This window comes from Impatiens glandulifera, chromosome 7 (assembly GCF_907164915.1).
Source record: "Impatiens glandulifera chromosome 7, dImpGla2.1, whole genome shotgun sequence".
Lineage (NCBI taxonomy): Eukaryota > Viridiplantae > Streptophyta > Magnoliopsida > Ericales > Balsaminaceae > Impatiens > Impatiens glandulifera.
In genome coordinates this window covers 9,671,035-9,696,257 of record NC_061868.1, presented here as the reverse complement: position 1 = coordinate 9,696,257, position 25,223 = coordinate 9,671,035, and the positions used below count along the sequence as shown (strand labels likewise).

The window sequence follows — 25,223 nt, the reverse complement described above, 5'->3', positions numbered from 1 at the left end:
CTACTTATTCCCTCAGATTCTCTTCTTGTTGGAATCACGCTAGTCTTCCCGTGATCCAAAATGATTAATGAATCAGAATAAGGCATTATGCAAGCGCGTACCTGATCGCACCATTCTAATCTCAACACTACGTCGTAGTCTTCCATTGAGACCAAGGTAAATGAGACTATCCCATTCCAGTCTTCGATCCTGGTGTGCACTCTCCTAGACTCTCCATTCACCGGCTTAGCTACATCAAAAGACTTCACCGTCCCTCTTGTTGGGCTAATCCACAGACCCAACGCCTTGGCTACTCCTTCTCGCATGAAATTGTGCGTAGCCCCTGTGTCCACTAGTGTATTGATGCGCCTTCCCCCGATCCAAGCTTCCACGAACAAAGAGCCCCTCCTTGTTCCCTTGATCGGTTTCGCAAAACTAGCATTCACAGCATTGAGCAGTCTTAAGGATCTTATCTGAGTTCCTTCTTCGTTATCGGAGGACTTAGTTTACTTTATCGCTGCTAAATTCTTCCCTGTGAACGGGCACATAAACTTTATGTGATTGTGGGCACCACAAATGTGACACAATCTTGGCTGACTCGAGTTGTCGATTTTCCCCATAAAGTTTTTATGTGCATGCCCCTTCTTAGATGGATGGTCTCCCCCACCTTTCTCCGGGTCCTGTGGGAGGTCTCCCCCACCTTCTTCCTCATCATTTCTGATGAACTTCGGCCTTTCCATAGAAACTTTGAGCTCTATCAGTATTTCTACAACAACTATTGCCTTAGAGACATCCCGCACCATGGCCCTTTGTAGCTCCAACTATGCCCAAGTCTTTAGGCCGTTCACAAATGTGAATAGTGCCTCATGTTCCGTTAGACTGGGTAACTCGAGCATCAACTCCTGGAACTCCTTCACATACTCCTTGATGGTACCTTTGTGTACAAGTTGACTCAACCTTTTCCTAGCCTCGTATTCGGCATTCTCTGGGAAGAATTGGCGTTTGAGCTCTATCTTGAAGTCTTCCCATGTTTCCATGCTCAAGGACCCTCGTTTAATATCTCCTTCTCGCCTCCTCCGCCACAATAATGTCATCTCTTGTAAGAAGAAATGTGCCGTCTCCAACTTGTCAAGATCATCAAGTATGCTTGATACCCGAAAGTACCTCTCCATATTCCAAAGGAAGTCCTCCACTTCCCTTGCACTGCTCGAGCCTTTGAATGAAGTTGGCTTAGGAACATCCATTCGTTGAGGTGTCGCACCTCTATGTTCCCCTCCATTCCTCCCAATCCGCCTTTCCATCGATTCTAGCCTCCCCAAGATCTCCCTCCGGAGGGCCTCAACCATCGCATGGACTTCTCCCCAGATTGACTCAAGCACTTTCTGGCAGATATCATTAACCTCCCCTCGAACCGATCCCATCACTTCGTCATGAATGCTACGATTCGAAGCATTAATGATCCCCATTACCTCATTCTCCAACTATTCACTTTTCTCATCTAACACCATCACTCTATCGACCATCGCGCTAAACAATTTGAGAGCTTCTTGGTGCTCGCTCACGCCTTATTCAAGCCGGGTCACCCGCGCTTCCATGGCAGCACCTGTCTCGACAGACTTATCCTTCTTGGATCCCTTGTCCTCATGTTGGATGGTCGGAACCTTAGTGATGATAGTACCTGGATTCATCTCTTGTAGCTTGAATGCGGAAGCACAACCTTACTCTGATACCACTTGTCACGGGCTAAAATTAGATCCGTGCGACACTAAGCTAAATCGACTCTCATTCTAGCTTAGAAAACATTTTTAAACTATGCAAAAAGAATACAATGGACTTAGAGAAAGAAAAATCTTGAGAATAAGATTATATTGAAAGAATACTTGATAATTACAATGTAATACCACTAAGGTATTATAGGACTTACAACGTATTAAATTAGGAATTGCCTTCTAATTACAATTTAATTACACTAATTTAGGATATCCCTTCCATAGCTAGAATATCCCTACCTAATTTAGAATATCTCTTATAATCTCTTCCTTATTTATAATATATCTTCTAATCTCTTCCTTAATTAGAATATCTTCTAATCCCTTCCTTAATTAGAAGATTCATTGGGCCTACTTAGGCAACTGGGCCTCCCTTTGGGCTAAGAAGATTATCGCACTATGAGGCCAAGACTTTAATGAGCCTCGACATCCCCTGGATTGGGTCGTGACACTAATGGGCCATGACATACTCCCCCACCTAAGTCATGGCCGTCCTCGGCTCGACCTTGGACTGATACTCTTCAATCTCCTACTTGAAACATTGTCCATACGCCGTTTTACTTTAAACGGTCCCTCGTATCTGTGCACAAGCCCCTTGAGCACATATTGCATAAACTTACATTCTGGAATATTCTGGAAATGCACATTGTGGGCTTGACATGTGCACCCCATACCAATGGGTCGTGACACCAAGTACTCTCTTGCTCAAATTCAAATCTACTACACCATTAGAATAATAAGACTTTATTGAAAGAAAGAAGATCTTGGATTCCGATCCCCCTATTCTTTTATTAATTTAACATCTGTAAACTCAAATGATTCCCATAAGAATTTACAAATAATTCTCTCAATCTTCACAACCACACACTTTGGGAGGACAAACAAAGACATCATATAAATTAGCATAGAATAAATAACGCTTTTTATAAGGACTAAACGACCACCCTTAAAAATCATCATAGTTTTCAAAATGGAAAGTTTCATCTCCATCTTACTGATAATTGGCTCCAAAGAAACTTTAGAGCTATCCTTAATGCCTAGAGAGAGTCTGCGATATGTACACGAAAAAACCCAATTTTTAAACCCCAAAATACATGCTAATCTAATCTTTCTCCTAGACAAAAATGAATCAAAGAAGAAGATATTGGGCTTACCCAAATTAACACGTAATCCTGGACACGCCTAAAATAACTAAAGGATGTCATGAAGCTGTTTGAAATTTCTCTTAGTAACCTGAATCATGTAAATAGTGTCATCTACAAACAATAAGTGATACATAGACAATGTATATTTCCTTTCACCGCACTCCACCCCACGAAATAGACCCACATTTTCGGAAAACAATATCATTCTATAAAGACATTCCATAACGATAACAAACAAGAAAAAAGAAAGAGGGTCCCCTTGCCTTATACCCCATTGAACTCTGGAAGAAACCATGAGAGCTCCCATTCACGATAACGGAGAATTTGCCGTCGACACGCAAAATCTAATTTATCCATTCAATTTCTCCCACATTCATTCTACCCCTAATATAAAAAAAATCAACTTAACCTGCCTAATTAATAAAAGAGAAATAATTGGGGGAGGGAATTTGAGGGAGGGAATGATGTGGTGCAATCTAGGAAGCACGGATACGGGTGCGTGAGTGCGGGTGCGCAGTGCGGGGATACGCCGATTCGGCAAAATTTAAAAAACAAGGATTCGGGTGCGGGGATACGTCATATAAAATATAATTATATAATTATATAAATTATAAGTACACAAAGTTACCATCTGACTTCTATATTGCTAACAATCTCAATCATCTTGTAAAAACATTGCTTCAAACTCTAGCTCATCTAGTGAAAGGCTAGATATTTCAAGTTCTTCGGCACCATCAAGCAGATCAAATCGGTCACCTCCTACATCCCACAACCTTGATTGCCCTTGCTTGTAATGTTCATTCGTTCTTGAAAGAAGCCTAAGATTGTTGTGCACAAAAACTAAATCTTCCGCTCGTTTTGGTAGTATCTTATTCCTTCGAATTGAGTGAATAAAGGAATATGTGCTCCAATTTCGCTCACAACAACAAGAAGAACAAGGTTGGCATAATAGTTTCAAAGCTATTTTTTTGGAATTTGGTGCTGAAGCTCCACGAACAATCCACCACATTCGTGGTTCCATAATGCCTCTTTCTTCCACGGAATCGGGACAACCAAAAATATCCACTTGCCCCGAAAAGCGAGCAAATTCAATATTTACCGTTGTTCTTGCTTCACTTGATGGAAAATATCGTTTGAGGCACTTATTTCTTTCTTCCGATAGCTTAATATCAAGATGAGGAGGAATACGATTCGGAGCGGCACTAAGCCATGTGTCACTATAATACCTAAACAAAAACAAGTAAATAAATTAAATTAAAGCTCAAAGATGACAAAAATGATCTTAAGAAGTATGGTATTATATTATAAAATAAAAGTTCACCTCGGATTTAGTGAATGAGCCAAGCAATGAAGCGGTGAAGAGCTTTTAGTCCATCTATCTGTTAGTATTGCATAGACTACATCATAAAATTCAGAACCCTCCGTGAGCTCTTTCTCTTCATGCCTATATATGATATTTTTTACCTTCTCTATCATATCGTCCCACATATCATATATCAAATGAAGTGAAGGTCTATCGGTATCCGCAAAACGAAGCATATCATAAACAGGAGCAGTGAATTCCATCTGCTATAATCTCTCTCTCTCTCTCACACAGAAGAAGAAGAACTAACCTGATAGTGAAAGAATGGTAGTGGAAGACAGGTAGCCGAAAGAGAAGCACCGTAGAGATTATGTTTTTTAATTTGGGGGCTGGGAGCTCATAGTCATATTTAATATTTGAGTTTTTTTTAATATTTTGGAACTCATATTTACTGAATATGCCATTCCCGCACCCCCGCACCCCTCACCTTCGATTCTGGGATACGCCACGTGGCGCACCCCGTACGCACTCCCAGCCGCACCCCCGAAGCACCCGGTGCGCAGTGCGCTACAGAAACGAAGCACCCATGCATCCTAGGGCGCAATTTGATTAGTCAAAAAATAACAAAATTTCTCTCTCTCCTCACTTTTTATCATTTTTCCAACTAGTGATGTAGTAACACATAATTCCCTCCCTCATTTCCCCCTCAAATTCCCTCCTCCTATCACTTCTCCTAATAAAATTAATAAGTAAGTTATTTGTAATTGTTGAAAAGGGATCATATAAGATCACATTTATTTATAAATGAATTTACTAAGTTTAATAATGATTCTTTGTAGTAATTCAAATATAAACTTATTTTCAAATATGCCTATAATATTTTGAATATACCAAAATATGAAATCTCAATGCTACTACCCTAAGAAGGTAATGGGGTCATACCTTTCAGCCAACCTAACATGGCTGCCCTAAGATATAACCACATATGCGAATGTTCATTTAATATGAACTTATCTCCATTCTCAATAGCCTAAATGATAGGTCTTTTTAGTACATTATTGCAATGTTTTTTTATAAATGTGGCCAAATTTAATGCATTATTGATAGAAATGGTTAAAAGTAACAACACTATTTATTAATACAGCAAATAAATAACCAATAATCAATCAATTTTCTATACCCTTTGGTTAAGAAATAATGGAATCAAACTCTCTTTTTCAACACCATTTCTCATCGGACATTAGCCGCAACCGATCTTGCCCAAAATTTGATCTGGGCTTTCACATCCTCAGTCGACGACTCCTTATCAAGCCAATTTGGTACTTGGGGATGATGATCGAAATTAGAGATATGACCTTTTTTCCATGCGGTGATCCTACTCTTTTGCTTGTTATCAGTTTGTGTAAAAAGATCATCCTTCTTATCAAATATTCCAACTTCCACCCCTAAATTGCTTACGCATTTTCTTAAAATTGGCTTTTGTTTTTGAACTTGTTGTATTTTCTCTTCAATACTCTTGCATTGAACCCGTGAAGGGGCGTTTTGATTCTTCTTGTTCGCCTAAATAGTTGAATAATGTCAAAGATAATAATACTTTACATATTTATTAGTGTTAGAGTAAGAATTTTTTTGAGATTTTATTTATATAAAAAAATGTTATATGTGAGATGTGCTAGAGAGGGAATGACGTGACATCAATTATTGACTGAGAAAATGATAAATGGTGAGTCGAGGGAAAAGAAAGAAAATTTTTTAGTCAATCAGATTGCGCCACACAATTCCTTCTTTCAAATTGACTCTCCTATCATTTCTCAATGTTATAATATATGATGTTATTATTAGTGTAAGATTGCGCCACCTTCCTGTTCGCCTAAATAGTTGAATAATGTAAAAAAATAATAATACTATACATATTATTATTAGTGTTAAGAGTTAGAAATTTCTTGAGAATATATTTATAAAAAAAAATGTTTGATAAATGTTTAATAAAATATATTATGTTATTAGTTGTAACATTATTTCATATTTATTTACAAATTTTGTTGGCAGATGATCAATAAATTATCTAGTCTATAAAAAAATGATATTTATATAATACTTAACATTATTATGATATATCATTGTATATGTTTTTTAAATAATTCATTCTCTCATCACTAATCACTTTATCTTATTTTATTATTTATATAAAATATTAATTTAATTCAAATAATAAATTTTTCAATAGACAAGATTTTGGGATTTTTCATTGCCTACAACTAAGTAAAGTTTAGTTTAATTTTGATTGTAAGTTAACATAATTATTCTAATAAATTCTGAACCTGGTTAAACATAAAAAATTAATAATAATTATGTTGAAGAAATAATTACCTTGTTTTTTGGAGGTAGGAAGACATCAGATGAGGTGAGAGAAGCTTGTCTGATTAATCTGCTCAGAGCAAATTCATTATCTGGATCTTCTTCCCGCGGCCGTTCTTGATTTCTGATTAATTTCTTCTTTATCTTCTCCAATGGTGGTGTTCTTGGCGATGATGGTTTGCTGTTTGAAATAGGAGATGAAGATGGAGATGGATTAGACATACATCTGTTCATAGTTTTTGTTTTTGTTTCGAGTAAATTGCCGAAGAACCATGAATCTTCTAGCAGGTGGGATGGTTCTACTTTTTGATCATTTGGGTTTGATCTTGAACATGTGAGATTCTCTGCTAATAATTGGTCCTCCATTGATGATTATTAGCTTATTGCTTTCTCTCTCTATCTCTTCTCTCTGCAACTGTTCTTGCTGTGATGATGATGATAAAATAGGAAGGCTCACATGGTTTGTTTGTTTTCGGCCGTGATTTTCGTTAAAAAATGACACTTTTTAATATTATTTTGTTTTGTTTTTTTGCATTTATAAATTAATTTTATGCTTTCATTATTTATTTATCAAATTTAGAATAATTTAATTGTTATCAGACAAATATATCAGAAAAAAATAGTATCATTGAAAGAAAATTACAAAATTAATTAGACAATGAGTTTCATAAGAAGTTAACATATTTAATTAAATTTATTTGTTTTTTTTTAACATGAAAGTGTATAACATTAGTGAGTTTCATAAAAGTGTGTAACAGAATGATAAAAAATAAGAAATTTATTTAATTATTAGTTCAAATTTTATCAAAATAATTATTTTAAATTAAAATTAGGGAGCTATTTTTTCCACGTTTTTTTATATAGGGTCAGTGCTGGGACAACCTAATTCTGGTAAAAAATGAGATCTTTCTGGAGACCTTAAAGGAGAACTAGCATGACACACAAACCCTCTTAACAAAAACTCATATAACATTTTTTTAATTAAATGAGAACTAGCCTCAGACCCCGCTTAAACTCAAAATATTTTGAGATGAAATCGAAACTCATACAACAATTGTCTTATGAAAAATGGTATAACAATGTTCAACATGAAAGTTGGCTTGACCTCAATTGCATAGTGTTGTGATTCATCGTGAGACTCGCAATCTTCTCACAAGTTTCATCAATATGTCATGGGACATTCCGTGAGAATCTCCTCTACCTTACAAAATTGTTAATACAATGTGGAATATATGTAAGCATCTTACAAATGGCGATAGAGGTTAGCTCGGAACAGACAATAAGTCAAACTCCTATAACTCTTAGAGCATCGTTTTATGTTCGGTTCTTCCATATGAAGAAAATATCATTCCAAACGCTGCAACTCAAGTGTCAATTAGACTTCTTAGTAAACTAGTTAGATCCATTGTTATGAAACTACCCCACAAACTCAAGAGTATATCTTCTATATCAAAGAATGTAGTGCTAGTTTCTTTGTACTAAACGAGCTACCTAGAGATCTTGTTCAAACATTTTAAATTAAAAAAAATCATAACATTGGAACTTAATTTTTATTAAAAAATTTTTGTTTGTATATCAAATAATATGGTCAAAATTAATTATAGTTCCATTGATTTTTTTGTTTGATTAAAGAAATTATAGTTGAGTAAGAAACTTATATGTTTGTTTGATAAAATAAAACGTAGTTAAATTTTAAGTTGAACATTAAACATAATTTTAAACTTAACAATTAATAAAATTGAAGTTAAATTAGACCACAAATCAGATAAAGTCCAATTTTATCACCTAGAAGTGGCTAGGTATTTTGGCAACAAAATTTATATTCATCTAAGAAATTTTGTAAGATATTTCAATATAAATAAATATAATAGGTTTATATAAAAACAATCAAGAAGATCAAGGGCTAATTTATTATTTATTTTCTAAATATGTAAAGTTACAAAATCGATTACAAAGGATAACAATAAGGAAAAGTTTAAAACAACAAAGAAAATAAAAAAGACAAAATAGGATAATTTGAGAAACCCAACTCCCTTGTAAATTTTGTTTCTAAGATTGTTAAGAAAATTGACCAACTGATGTTTGATTTTGTAATGAAAAAATAAAATATTTATTAGAAAAAAATGTTATTCAAAAAATAGTCTCACAGTAAAAAAATATTACAAATTTTCACATGCACATTTTTTACTAAAAAGATTACCAAATGCCAAAAATAATTCATTTAATATTTATTTTACAATTCAAATATGATAATAATTATGACAAAAGTAAATACACTCTTATAACTTTATAAGAAAACTAAATAAACTTAATTTGTTATTACATTTTCATTTAAGACGGCTGTGTTATGTTTTTTAAAGGTTTAAATTATTTCTAAATATAATATAATACTTCTATATTATATATATATATGTTGTCATACTATTAATATGTATATAAAATAAGGTTTGTTTATCATGAAATATGGCGAGGAAAGTGGAAATTGTAAGATTGTAGGTAATGACAGCCCACAGCCCATGTGATGATCCTTTTTATATAGAAAAAAATGTTATACTATTTTTTTTCTTTTGCTTCATAAATTTATTTAATAAAATACAAGTCTTCAATTTTATTACTAATTTGATATTATTTTGATTTATGTCAAAAAAATTGTACAACATTTATTTCATCCAAAGTTTATACATATATTAAATCAACTTTAGATTAAATTGAATCAATAATTTTGAATATGAGAATCTACTTAGGGAATCCAAATATAAATGAAGTAAACAATTAATTGTGATATTTTGTCACATATATATATATATATATATATATATATATATATATATATATATATATATATATATATATATATATATATATATATATATATATATATATATATATATATATATATATATATATATATATATATATATATATGTATGGTTGAACAAAATAATAAATTTTTAACTTGAAGTAAATTTATTTATCTTTTAATTTAAAAAATATCACGGTTCTATATAATTATTAGATAATACATTTAAAAAAATTATTGTTTTAAAGTTAAATGATAATCTATAAATAGCTTAAAAGCTTAGTTATAAATTTTAGAATATGTGAAGCTGATATAAATCAATTTGAAGCAAAGGAAACAACAAAAAATAATTTCATGAAATATACTATTTGTTTTTTCTTACTCTCTCTCCTCCATTAGATGACAATTGACAACTAAGGCCAAACTGGCATTATTTATTATTTATTATTATTATTATTATTATTATTTTTTTCTCACAAAATCTTTAAAGCCTTGTTTGGAGTGATTGTCTATTTGAAAAGAATTGATTCAATTTTATCTAATATGTTTAAGGTTTAATTTATTTTTGGGTTAGAAATATAGTCTTTAATAAATTACAAAAAATATAAAAATTGATGTTATAAATAAATGAAATAAATAAAATATATGAAGAACGATATCACCGAATAAGTACGGGTTGATTCGAGGCATGTGCTTAACATATTTCCCTTAAAACAAATCCATTATTTCCCGTTTGTGTTGGAACTTATCGTAGATGACTGTCTCCTAGAGTACAACAAATTAAGTAATGATTATGCACTGAGATCACTACACATCGAACATGACAATTTACCTAAACTATCACTAGGTACAAAAGGAAAGTGGAGAGAAAAAAATATTTTGGAATTCTTAGAGAGAGAATGATATAAATGATGTGGTGGGGTAAAATGAAATGAGTGTATATTGCTGAGAATTAAACTTTCAAATAAAATCATTCAAAAGTTTATTGACAATAAATATTGCTCATTCATTTGTTAATTAATCATAACTAATTAATATCATTGCCTATACGTTGATTTGCTGAAATGCAATATGAGACATTCAATATTCAATGCTAGCTAATGAAAAGTTCATGCTAGCTAATGAAATACGTTAGTTGATAGACTAATTAAAATTGATTGTTTATCAAAACATTAAAGTTTATTTTTCTAATTAGGCATTAAATATTAATTAAAAAATTAATATTAAATTATAATTTAGATTAAATTCACCGTTAATTCACGTTTGAATTTGTGAGAATTTTATTTGATTTTATTTACTCAAAATCTTATTTCCATTTATTAATAGAATTAGCTTAATTTCAACAATCTCCCACATTAATGGAAATTTAAGATTAATCCGGTAAAAAGTTAACAGTTAAATTTTACATAGGATAGAAAGGCGTAGCCTTTGAACCTTCCCTTATGAAAGTATATAATATTACTAGCTGATTAATAGACTTGATGTCCATAAACTATTCTGTCATTTGTGTAAATGATTACACACTTTCACATAGAACTATCCTTGATAAATGTCAAGCTCTCATGGTTGTGTCCATTTTGGTCATTGAACGCGCCTAGTTCTGTGAGAGGGTCTAGAATTGAGGAGTGCAATTCCTTCGAAGCGACCCCACTTCTCTCTCACATAGGTGATCTCTTTGCTCACAAAGAATCATTAAAAACTATTTGTTTATCCTCGTCAAAATATATATTGTTTCATTATAGTATTAATCTTCAACAATAATCTTCCAAGTCACTACAATTAGGTTGTCCCATTGAACCTAGTTTTATGATCTTTAGTCTGCATATGTTGGGTTTTCCTTCATACCAACTTATAGTAGGCTAATATCTTAAAACTACTTCAAACTAACTCTATATTTAATAATTTGGTTAGTAGATCCACAATGTTATCTTCGACTTACATAGTCAAATTTGATAACTCCATTAGAGAGTATAGTCTAAGGACATTATTTCTAAGGCGTGTATGTCTAGACTTGTCATTGACTTGTCATTGACTCTAAGTTTGTCCAATTTCAAATTACTATCACAATAATTAGAAATTTACGTTGGTACATTCTTAGATAATCTTGGAATATCTTCTAATAATAAGCATAGTCATTCGTACATACTTACCATTTAATTTTTTAAATAAAAATATTGTTTACTTAGCTAACTAGTAAACAAAATGTTTTTGAACTATTCTTCCTTCGTGTAAACAATTACATATTTTTCATATAAATGTTTTATTTTTCGACGTAAGTCAAAAATATTGATTATAATGCTTAATCTATCACTCATAATTTTCTTAGAAGATTTTCATACGCAGATTGCACTACTAAGTATAACATATTCACTTTTAAATGTATAGTCTTTCAATTAATAATATCAATATATCATTTGATAACAACATGATATTTCGTGTAGTGCAATTCACATCCTTAATAGATTTCATCATTTTATCGTAATTTTCAACGATAAAAATATCGTACAAAAGACACGTAATGAAATAATTTTTATTGTCTTCATGATATATATAATTGTGACATTCACTTTTTAATCATGAACAAATTTCATATCATTATTATAAAATTTGTTATAAGTCATATCAAGACTTTATAATATATTTTCTTCATTTATTTCATAAAATCATTTTGAAGACATTGGTTCTTCAAATTTTTATGAAATTAATGTCAAAATATGACAGATTTCTTGATTTCAAAATCCTCAAATTTAAAATATCAAATATGAGCACTAACTCAGCAAATATAAACAAGACATTTTCTTATTTTTTTAAAGTTGCGCAACTTTATCTTTTGTAGAGAACATATTACTTTAATAATAAATTATCTTTTTATATATCATTATATACACAATAATTTTTGTGTTATTATCAATAAAAATATTTGCCCCACATCCGTGTTGATACCTTTTTTAAATCACACACGTTTAAATGATTTAAATCAATGATTTTCTAATCAAGAAATTGTCACACATTTTTTTTACAAATTCTTATATACACAATAATTTTTGTGTTATTATCAATAAAAATATTTGCCCCACATTCGTGTTGGTACCTTTTTTAAATCACACACGTTTATATGATTTAAATCAATGATTTTCTAATCAAGAAATTGTCACACAATTTTTTACAAATTCTTTTGCTATACTTATCATACAATGAATAAGATAATTATATTATAAATATATAATTGAATAAAACATAATTTCTATACAAGAGATTAATTTTTTTTATTCATATATAAATTATTCTTCACTTAATCTCTACATAAGAAGTTATAATATTTAATCACATTATTTCTATAAAAAAAAATTAGAATTTGTGTAAAACTTATTTGATTTTATTATAATTTGAATTAAATTCATCGTTAATTCACGTTTAAATTTGTATGAATTTTATTTTATTTAATTTACTCACAATCTTATTTCCATTCATTAATGGAATTTGCTTAATTCCAACCATTTTTTCATTTAAGAGAGACAATTCAATTCAATCCATTACATTGATTTTGAGCTATTTCATCATTCTTTTTAAATATTTTATTAATTTAAGGAGATAACACCACCACTTTCATTTCAACTTAGGGTCTCCATGTGGATTGAACATGAAACTTTTTACGTCTTAAAGAAAACTCTTTACACTTAGTTATATTGATTTTTTAATTATTAACTCTGTAACTAAAGTCTTTATGAAATAAAGTTAACCATTAGTGGAAAATGTATCATTATCGACGGTTTATGCCATCGCTAAAAGTCATAATGCTGTCGTTAATAAATATTAGTGTTGACGAACAAAATCGTCACCAGTCATCGCTAAAAAGTTTTTCGTTAAAAGATAATTTTTTTTATCGAAGACGATATGCCGACATTGATAATTAAAATATTAGTGACAGACCCGTCTCTAACAATTAACAATTAATAGCAACGACATTCCCCTAACGTCGTCACTGATATTGTTATTTATCAACGACGACATTCCCCTAACATCGTCGCTGATATTGTTAATTATTAACGTCGACATTCCCCTAACGTAGTCATTGATAATCCCTTTTCTCGGGTTTTGACACATATTTGATTCTCTTATCAACATCAGCATTCCCCTAACGCCGTCGATGATATTGTTAATTATCAACGTCGGCGTTCCCCTAACGCCGTCGTTGATAATCATTGCTCTCGGGTTTTTGGCACATTTCTGATTCTCTTATCAATGTCGGCATTCCCCTAACGCCGTTACTAATATGGTAAATTATCAACGTCAGCATTCCCCTAACACCGTCGTTGATAATCCTTGCTCTCCGGTTTTTAGTATTTTTTTGATTCCTATCAAACATGTTTCATATTTTGTTCTACTACTATTAACAAAAAAAGATCCTTTATAAATAAAAATAAATTCCAAGTTTCAATAAAAATCTTAAATCGTATTAATACAAAAATCTCAAATCGCATGTCAATCAATACTAATTGGGGGAGGAGGGGCATCCTAGACATAAGCGCCTATATAGCCTCTTGTTGTGCTTGCATATACGTCTTTAGAGCGTCCTGCTGTGCGCGCATCTACGCCTCTATGTCCTGTTGTGCGCGTATTTGCACCTCTAGAGTGTCCTATTGTGCGCGCATCTACGCCATCTCATCTCGTAGGGTCCTATTCTCCTCGCGCAATGCTTTCATCTCTTGACGTTGAGACACCCGTGAGTTGTTGATGCTCGAGGAAGAACTTTTCCGTTGATCCGCTCTGAACTGCGTTGGATGTATTACCGATCCCATCCCAGTCACCCTCCCGTGTCTTTGTGATCCCAAAGTAGCCTCAGACACTTCAAACAACAACATATCAGGGTTTGCTTATAGCCGCTCGCGCATCACAGTCTACAATCATTTATAACACTATTAGTAATTTTAAACTTATACATGCAAACTAAAACAATAGAAAAGATTAGAACTTATGACAACCTACTAACATGCAGAGAAGACACGTGAGTTAGATCCTCGGCGGTTGCTCTCTTAGTATGAGTATGTAGGAAGAAGTTTGCGTAATTAGGGGCGTGTCCAATATCCCTCTCTTGTACAAATAACATACATAGCATCTGTTAGATATTATAAAAATTTAATACTCTTACTAAACTTTACCATTTGTCGCTCCACTTGCAAAAATAGTCTGTTGTCGGTGTGGTGGATGTATACCACTTTTGCTTTATTGCCGACGTTGGTCGAACTTTTTTCTGCAATTATTAGATAGTTATAGTTGTTAGTTAATAGTCTATTAAATACACAATGAATACAAATGACTATTATACAGTAGAAACTATTTAAATTAATATTCGGTAAATTAATAAACTCTCTAAAATAATAAATTTGTCCTGTCCCGACTTAGGCCAATGTAAAACTTGAAAAACTCGATAAAATAATAAGATAATACTTTTTCGGGAAATCCCTTTATAATTTTCGGTCCTAAGAAAATTATAAATTAATAATTCATAGAAACTAAAAACATATATATTACACTCTATTGAAATATGATTCAATAGTTGCCTAGTTTCAAAAGTTAACTTGTGAGATATAGTTTGAATACTCTAACACATTCATAATAAATTATATATGCCAAACTTGCTTAATAATACATTCACATTTGTTCATCTTGATTACATTTATAGTAGTACTTCAAAATTTATTTAGTACTTCAAAAGTCATTAATAGTGCTAAGCTTGGAGTCCCAATGTTCGTTGTAACGTAATTCTAAGAGGAATATACTAATTTGTCTTTTTGTTTGGTATGTATAATTACTTATTTTTTACGGATATATGAATTATACATTGAATCAGTTAAAAACTCTTTAAATTAGTAATTATTAATTTATTGACAAATTAATAATTATTAATTAATCGATAAATTAATAACTCTCTAAATTAATAAATTTCTCTAATCCTGACATTATTAGTTTAAAGAGTTTCTACTGTACCTTAAATTCAGTCTTGAAGTAGTGATGGTCAAGGAGATAATTCCAATCATCGTAATCGAATTCAGGAGGAGGGTTTAATCTGATTACCTCCTCATCACCATTATATGGTTGGATGTAATCCTTTTTGTTAGTATATCTCCACATATCCCATGTTTTTTTCACATTTGACATCGCTCTATCTCTGTAGGTGTCAATGTGATGGGGTGAAGACTCGAAAGGATCCTAAAAAATAACAACAAATTTTAAGATTATAAAAGCTTCAAATTATAAGATAACACGTTAAAAAAATATCAAACTCATAGAGATGGACCACCATATATGGTCTAACTAGACATGTGATAGATCATACTAATTTCTTAGACGATGTGGCACACCGTGGGATTCCGAAAATGGTGCCAATATGCCGAGACCAGTAGGTGGCGTTATTCCAAGTGGGCTTTGCATCCACCTCTCTAAATTCTAAACGCATCTTTTGACTAGTTGGCCGTTTCCGAGAACTGTGTCTTAGGATGATTAACAATTGAGTGTTATAATTTGAGTGAATTTATGATGATTAATATAATAATAAGTATTTTTTATGGTCAATAAAAGAAAGATTTTATTCTTTAAAAGTTTGAGAAAAGAAATGGAGTCAAAACAAATAGTCCTACTAATTAGGAACTAAAAGAAAAATACATAGCAAAATTTAGGATTGGGTGGTTGTTGATCATTGAAGCCAATCTTGCTTCCGGAACCACTGGCAGCCATTTTCTTGTGATTGTAAATGCATAGACTAACTTGGTCATTCATCAAAGGTTGTGATGAGAGATTCATTTTATCAGCTTCATTGGAATTTATCATGTTGTTAAGAAAATCAAACACCGTCTCAGGAATACAATTTATCTCTTCTTCGTGTCTCCATTTCTTGGTTATTGCTTCTTCTTCTTCTTGTTTACTCTCTCCTGTGTCTTCGTCTTCCAATGCCGTTGATACCACAGACAGACGTAATCGTGAACGTTTTCTTTCCTTATTCATTTATGCAAATCAAGCTTTACAAAATTATATTCTTTGGACATTAGGCTTTTAATTTATGAATAAATATAGGTAATTCGGCCTTGAGCTAAGGGTTGTGACTAGCCAATTTGAAAATTTCTCTTCCCTCTTATCTATTGATATTTTTTTATTATTAAATATTAATGTTTATTGTTTTATCTAATTAATTCATAAATCTTATTAATATATTTTTTTCATTTCTCTTACTTAATTAACTCCCTTAAAATAAAGTTGGATTTTACTATTTTCTATTAATTAATTTCTTTATTTTCTTTCTCATCAAAAATATATATATTATAATATATATATATATATATATATTATAATATATATATATATATATATATATATATATATATATATATATATAACCCAATGTAAGAATTAAAACATAATTAAGGATTAATTATTGTGATAATTAAATTCTAATTAAAAAAAATATTCAAAAAAAATAAAATAAAAAAATTTGAGGTTAAAAGATTGTATTTATTTTATCCAAAGGGTTAAAAATATTTAATTATGATTTAATCATGAATTATGTGTAATTTATGACTTAAAAACAATTAAATAAATACCCCAAATTCCAAAAAATATCCAAAAAAATAAAAATATGAACATAATTATTATTATGTTGATAGAAATATTTATCTCCTCCATCTGTACACCTTATCCCCTAATTTCTTTGCCCTTATTCTCGCCTCATCATCGCCTACAATAGCCCCTTGCTAGGATGAACACCTTGCACTCTAGAAATAGGCTGCCACGAATAGATAAGGAATTAGGGATAAGATCGACGATTGACCAATTCGACTTAAATTGGCCTTCCCCCGACCGACCTAAGTGACTATAAATACCCCTTAATGCTTGTTCTACCTAGACATCAAACAATTACATCAAATTACACATTAAATCGAAGATTGAAGAATTCAGACAAGAATAGTTTTGTGCAGACTTGGTCCGACCATCACAACTTCGATCTAGGCTTCTAGATAGCCTCCAACACATCCAAGGAGTGTTCTCCAACTGTTGGTATGAATCCATAAGTTTTGAATTTCGATTTTTAATTAAAAGTTTGAATTTTTCAATTTTTTCTAGTTTGATCGGTTTGATCTGTTCTAGGGCTTGTTCATGTTATGTCTTTGTATATAATAAATCCTTATATCATGTATGAACTTTCTGTTAAAATAAATCAGATCAAATCAACCGGAATCAAAAATTTTGAAAAATTAAGCTTAAAAATTTGATTTTTAAAAATATTGTATTCTTGAGTTTAATATGAGTTTTTTGGTTCAAATAGTTGTGAAACATGTTTTTGAATAAATCCCCAATGACTGTAACAACGTTTTGATCATGTTTGATCAATCTATATTTTTGAAATTTTTTGATTTTATTTCAATATTCAAAAATTGTTTTAATGTTTGAATGATATTCTTGTTTTGGTTGTGTTCAATTATATAAATCATTTCAAAACTAATGGAACAAAAATTAGGCATAGAAATGGTTTTTAGAAATTGATCTTTGTAAAGATTTAATAATCGTGATTTATGTTAGGGACATTTGTTTTTCATGATCATATGAACTAACTATAACTTACAGATTATGATTCCATTATCTGAATAAAAAGTTATAGCACCTGCAATTTCTTCATACCAAATGAAGAACACTTGGTCCTATGACCGAGTCTTGTAGGACCAGGACCGATAAAGTTGACCTATAACCGAGCCTTCCAGGTCTAGGACTAAACAATTCGAGTTCAGGAACGAGCCTCCCAAACCTAGGACCAATCCCTTTGGTCCCTTAACCCATGTGTCCGAGCCCTAGTCCAGACCACCGTGGTCTAAACAGAGCCCGACCGAGCCCAAATCCACCAAACTAGACCCAGACCCTAGGACTTGTGTTCTAAGGCCTATTTGGTTCCACTTTTCAAAATCCAAAATTATTTTCGTAATTTTGGAATCCGAATCCATTTTCAAATAATTCTGGATGTTCGAAAATAATATTTTAATATTTTCGGGATATTTATAAACCAATGTTTTGGCTAAGGTCCTGTTTGGAATTTATTTTTAAACTTTAACACTTTTTTCTGATATTTTTCAGGATTTTTACTTAGTTAGATATAAACACAATTGTAGGTACGCCTTTTAAAATTTTTTTGTATAATTATTTATGCAAGCTAAGCCTATCATTTTTAGGAACCCCAACTACTAATTGAAGAAAATAAATGTTATAAAGAAAGTTTTAATCTCTAGAGTATTTTTAAAACAAAATAAATGTTGTCCTTTGACGGGCGCGGAGGACATAGCGCGAAAGCCCTTTCCCGAGCGTAACTAAGTCACGAACCCATTACAAAAATTCTGGTATAAATATGTTTATACACGAATCATTTTATTGATTTTCACAAAATCATTTGGCGACTCTGATTTTCTAATAAATAATCTTTTAAATTAGTTATGTTTAATTAATTTAAACCAGGTTTTAACCGAATTATTATTTGGCCCCAGATTATTAAAATTTGAACAAAAAAAATTATTTTTAAAAAATTAATTCCAAAGCTCTCAAGCATTATTCTAACAATCTTGTAAAAATAATGTTTTATTTTAAAAGAAGCCTAACACGCAAACTAAGGTTGAAACACATCGAATCTCGAACCATCCCGCGATATATTCCCTCGTATTGCCACGTGTCCACGATACGTGCTAAGCTACGGAGGGGAGCCTATTCTCGGGGGTCCACAATAATATATTTAAATATAATATATATAACTAAAATATTAATTTCTTTTTCCTATATATTTAAATATAATATATATATAACTAAAATATTGTACCCCGGGAAATCTCGTAACTTAGTACGTGTCTAGTTGACATGTGGCAATACGGGAATCGTCGGGTGACTCAATGTTCAATGCGTTATAATATATGTTTGTGTGCCAGGAATTTTTTATTATTTTTTTAAAATAAAATATTATTTTTAAAGATTTTGACAATACCTCACTGCCTTTGAAATTAACTATATAAAAATAACTAATTTTATTCTTTTTTAATAATCTGGGATTTATTATAGTCAGATAATAATTTGATTTGAAATCCAGTTTAAATTAATCAAATACAATTACTTTAATAAAAGAATATTTATTTGAAAACATAGTCGCCAAATAATTTTTAAGAAAATCAGTAAAAGGTACGTGTATAAACGTACTTTATACCAGAGTTTCCATAAAGGGTTCGTTTTTTTTGTTAAGCTCGGGAAAGGTCTTTCGCGCTATGTCATTCGCGCTCGTCGAAGATGGTTTTATTGTTTAAAAGTCTTGCTATAAAATATTTATTTGTAACATTTATTTTAATTAGTAGTCTGAGGGTCCTAAACAAGGGTATGTTTAGATTACGTAAATAATTGTACAAAATTATTTTGAAGTGTGTATCCGCAATTGCATTTATATAAGATTGAGTGTAATACATGGAAAATATCATAAAAGTATTAGAATTTAAAAATAAATTCCAAACGGGGCCTTAGTCAAAATATTTGTTTGGGAAATATTCCTAAAATATTTAAAATTCATTTTTTTGACTTTTTGAGATTATTTGAAAATGGATTGGGTTCCAAAATTACAAAAAATAAATTTTGAAAAGTGAAACCAAATAGGCCTTAGGACCGGAATCCTAGGGCTTGGGTCTGTTTTTACTGATCTAGGTCCGGATGGGCTCGGTCTAGACCAAAAGTGGTCTGGATCGGGACACCTAGTCAAGGGACCGGAGTGTTCAACTCTAGGGTTCAAGAGGCTCGGTCCTGAACTCAGGTTGTTCAATCCCTGGTCTGGGAGTCCCAGTCCCAAATCTAGCTTCCTCGGTCTTATGTTAAACGTCTTGGTCCTAGGTTAGAATCATCGGTCGGATTCCTCGATCCTTGCTTAAGAACACCGGTCCTTGGTCTCGGTCCTAAATCAAGAACACCAATCCTAAGTCTCGGTCATAGGTTAATTTTCTCGGTCCTCGACCTTGGTCAGGACTAAGGATTCTCGGTCCTCGGTCCTACGTGACTTAGTCCAAGAGGACCGATGTTCTTCATTTCATATGAAGATTGTATGTTTGTAACTTTTGATACAAATAATGAAAACATGATTCGTAAGTTAAAAACAACTCATATGGATGTATGGATCATAATCCTTAATCCTAAACTTGATCAATCGAGCTATAAGTCGATCAATTTCTCAACCCGATTTCTAGGGCAATAATTGGAAACATTTGATTTATGTCATCTCGTGGCCTAATTCTTGTTCCAATAACTTTCAAATGATATTTATAGTCGAACACAACCAAAACAAGAACATCAATCAAGCTTTGTTACAATTTTTAAAACTAAAATTTAAACTTTTTTTTTTAAATTTCAGTTATATATAACATGATCGGGATGGATGTAATATGATATTGAAATCATCCTAACATGTTTACTAACTTATTAAATAACTATATGATTAAAAAATTCAAACTTAAAGCTCAAAATCATGAAATCCAAAATTTCCTTATTTTTAACTCGAATTTGGGTTTTTTTTTTTTTTTAAATTTAGGCTAAATTGATGAAATCTCTTTCAATAGAAAGCTTTGAAATCATTTAAGGATTGATTTCAACTAAAAAAACACAAAATTGAGCCCTAAATAAGATCAACCCGATCAAACTTGGAAAATCCAAATTTTAATCCAAACTTGAATTATAGTAGGTCTGAAAGCTTACTAGGGATTGGAGAACACTCCAATGATGTGTAGGAATATTTTAAAAGCCCTAGATCGAAGACTAGATCGCCAAAGTAGTTTCTTAAAAAAATCAGTCATCGAAGTTCTTTGTAGTTCTTCAGTAAGACTTTAATGTTCGGATTTGGTTTGATGGATTGGAGAAAGAACTTCAATTTCGGCTTGGAGAAAGGACTATTTATACCTAGATATGTCGGCTTCATAGACGAATTCAACTTCAATTTCTCTTATGGAATTGCTTCTTCTTCGTTCTATTTTGTCTTCGGCAACCTAGCTAGAGCATATATTTTAATTCAAAGCTTATGGGGGTAATGATGGCGAGGGAGAGACGTGCTTGTGGTTGAAATCTAGAAGGATAAGGATGGATGATGGCAGAGATAATGTTTCTAGAAGGTTTCCGGTGTCGATCGCGGGCCTCCAGCGTTCATGAAGGAGACGAACAAAACAACGTCGTTTTGTTTTAAAAGAACGATCTTTTACGTTATGCTGGTGTTCCATCGGTCGTTGGAGCATCTGGGTTAACGGGGTTAGCGTCTCGTTAACTAATCTTATGTGGACCTGGGCGCGCGCTGCTTCCATTACAGTCGGCTACGCGACGTATTCCTGGGAATTGGGTGAAGCCTGGGCGCTTATTCGGTGGTCACGGATTCTACTGCAAATTTAAACATAATGTATGCCACATAGGATTATTAGTTTATATTTTTATTAAAAAAGTTATTTGAAATCGAATTTTAATCATTTTCTTTCATTTTTATTCACCAAATTAATAAACAAAAATATTTTGACAACATAATAAAAATTATGTTCATTTATTTTATTTTTGGGTATTTTTTGATAATTTGAGGTATTTATTTAATTTTTAACCCATAAATTATACATAATTTATATTTAAAATCATAATTTAATTATTTCAACCCTTTTTTGGGTTTAATTTGGGTAAAATAAATACAATATTTTAACCCCAAATTATTTTTAGTTTTTATTTAATTTTTCTAATTAGGATTTTATAATCACAACAATTAATCTTAATTTGATTTTAACATTTTTTTTTTGATTATTTTAAATAAAAAATTTAAAATATTATTTTGATATTAATAATATTGAATAATTGGGTTGGTCAAATTTTGTTTTTTACAAATATGAATATATCTTTCCTAGTTAATTTTTTTAATTGTTTTCTTATCATAAATATATATTATAAATTTTTATATCTTCTAATTATTTTTTTTCTCACATTGATACAAATTAAAATAAGAAATATATATAATGTCATATGTATATATCATTATTAATAAGTAATTTTTTGAATAATTCATTATTATATTAATAAACAAAAATTTCATACTAAATTAAAATTAATAAAAAAAGGATAATGAATATATATGATGAGAGAAACAAATGAAAAGATTATCATTTATTTTATTTAAATATTTTATTATTTTATAATATATATATATATATATATATATATAAATTTAAAGATACAAATTTATTTATTAATTTCCTTATTTAGTTAGGAAAAATATGATAAAAATATTATAAATAAATATGTAACTGTACACCTATATTTTGCCCACTAATCTTTATACTCTTGTATATATATAAATGAATTAATTGAGTTTAACAAAATTTATTTATTTAATATCTATTATATATGCTTAATTTTTAAAGTGTCCGGATTGTCGGGTCGAGAGTTGTGGTTAATTTGGATATATATGTGAGAATAAATGGATACTTGGATCGGATTCTGGGTTGACCCGTCCATAAACTTAAAACGAATAAAAATAAAATTAAAAATGTTATAGGTATGTTTCGAACTCGCAACGTAACAAAAACAAGTACAACTCTTTAACCAACTAGGCTAATAACACTTTATATTTTAAATTCAACACCAAATTTGATGAGTGCGGGACATTTTTAACTAACTAATTTATATATATAATGATGCTTAATTTTGAAAGTATCCGGATTGTCGGGTCGAGAGTTGTAGTTAATTTGAATATATATGAGAGTAAATGAATATTTGGGTCAAATTCTGGGTTGACCCGCCCATAAATTTAAAACGGTTAAAAATAAAAATGATATAAGTATGTTTCGAACTCGCAACCTAACAAAAACAAATATAACTCTCTAACCAACTAGGCTAATAACACTTTATGTTTTAAATTTAATACCAAATTTGATGAACGCGGAACATTATAACAATATATTTTTATCTATTTGCATCGCACGAGATCTTCCTAGTTTAATTAGGTTGGTTTAATTTTGCTGAAAAAAAAAGAGATATATTACATGTCAAACAAGGCCATGTCCTGGGTGCAATTAGAAACCCATACCCTAAAACAACAATCCAAATAAGGCCACTGTATAATCAGTCACCCAGACTCTTCTTCCCTAATATGAAGAGCAGAAACGTACCGACAGGGCATTCCCTTCCATTTTCTTCATCACCATGCAACTCTCTCCTTGACGAGGATCAAACACAACCAACATATTCTTTTTTGGAAAAAATCCAACTTCTGAATCACTGAATCGAAACACACAAGACAAGAAGCCAAATGACCTTAGGAACACAAAGATGGCAAGGCAAATGGAGGTCTAAAAAAAACCCAAAGCAGATCAAAGAAAGGAGGATGAGAGGAGATAGTGGTTCTTAGAGAGAGAAGAGGGGCGATTTTAACAAAGGAAAGCTCAAATAACATTTTTCTCGGGCATTACAAGCCGATCCCCCTTTGTTGACCAGAGATCAACAAGATTTGTCTCCTTTGTGCACTTGGGAGATATTCTTTGGTGCAAGAAGTTTTCGAATTTTTGGACGGCTGAAATTGGAGCTTATCAGTTGCGTTAGCGTCGATTCAAGCACCTCATTGGAGTAATTTTATACATTTTGTTTTTTTGAGTTTCGCCATACTTCTACAATTACTAGAAAATTTTTATTTTTAGATTTAGGACCAATGATATAGACGCACGCTCTAGGAACAGAATGATGCAAAACTAGATACATGTTTAAGCCTGAATTTACCTTTAGACACATGTTTGAGGATTGGATAAATAAATAAGATGTAAAATGATATTCTTTTAAATGGCCAAACGTTTAAAGTAGAGACTATAATATGACATACACATGATACGTAGCGTATGAGCTATTTCTCACGTGTAACCAAGCAAACAGAATCTCTAAAATGCGTTTAAATATGCAATATAACTTTTTCATAATTTCTCAAGTAGTAAATTTGGTAACGGCTATAAAAAAGTCAAAGCTAGTCTAAATCGATGTTTTAAATGCACTCTAGTCAAGCCTATCATTTTGATTCTTCGTCTTACTCTAGACTCGAGAGAATGGTGATTTATGGGACATGACTATCGAGTAACGAAAACCACTTCTCGGGAAGGGTTGATTTTTGGCATAGCTTTTCTGGAGACTCTACGAGGGAGTAGTCAATGCTTAACTAGAAATAAAATTTTGACCATTCTTAAAAATAATGTTTTACACCTTCAACCAAAAAAAAAATCTAAAAAAAAAAATGAAGGCGGAAAATGTTACATTACTCAATTTTGCCTTTCTACTTTCTATATGCATTGGTTCTAATCTTGGTAACATCACCCTTTTGTTTTGAGGTAGTACACAATATGCGTTGTGTGACATCATCTGTACACCTATAGTATTATGTACAAATATTAGTCAATGATAAATGACGATCTGTTCCAAGTTTGAATGATGATGCAAGAGGATTAACCTAAGTACACGAGATCGATCATTCTCCCAAACGATGAGGTCCCTTTCGAGGGATATGCATCATGGGGATGAGGAGAAATTCTCAATTGAGACAATGCTTCCTCTTGTCGGCGATTTTTTATGCTCTCGATCGGATTGAGTGAACTTTCTCTTATGATTTTTCTTCATTGAAATAAAATTCCGGTTACGATTCTAAAGACCTAGCCGTTCGGTTGTTCCCAAATGGTCAAGCCACGTCAAAAACCTTCACGTGCCTATTATACTTATGTATATATGTGTATGCATATAGTTAGATAGGCGCACACGAGTACATTCTAGCATTTTAAAAAATGAAAAAAAAACCTCACGTTTTCTTCCTTTCTTTGATG

The 25,223-nt window shown here is 31.3% G+C and overlaps 1 protein-coding gene across 1 annotated transcript; it reads right to left on the bottom strand.

Annotated features, from left to right (window-relative positions):
* Positions 1-5,276: 5,276 nt before the first annotated feature.
* LOC124910714 lies at positions 5,277-6,968 on the bottom strand. Its single transcript, XM_047451395.1, has 2 exons — positions 6,567-6,968; positions 5,277-5,756 (listed from the first exon to the last, which is right to left on the bottom strand). Exons 1-2 carry the CDS (start codon positions 6,918-6,920, stop codon positions 5,427-5,429), a joined length of 684 nt encoding a protein of 227 aa, XP_047307351.1. The 5' UTR covers positions 6,921-6,968; the 3' UTR covers positions 5,277-5,426.
* Between the last annotated feature and the right edge of the window lie 18,255 nt (positions 6,969-25,223).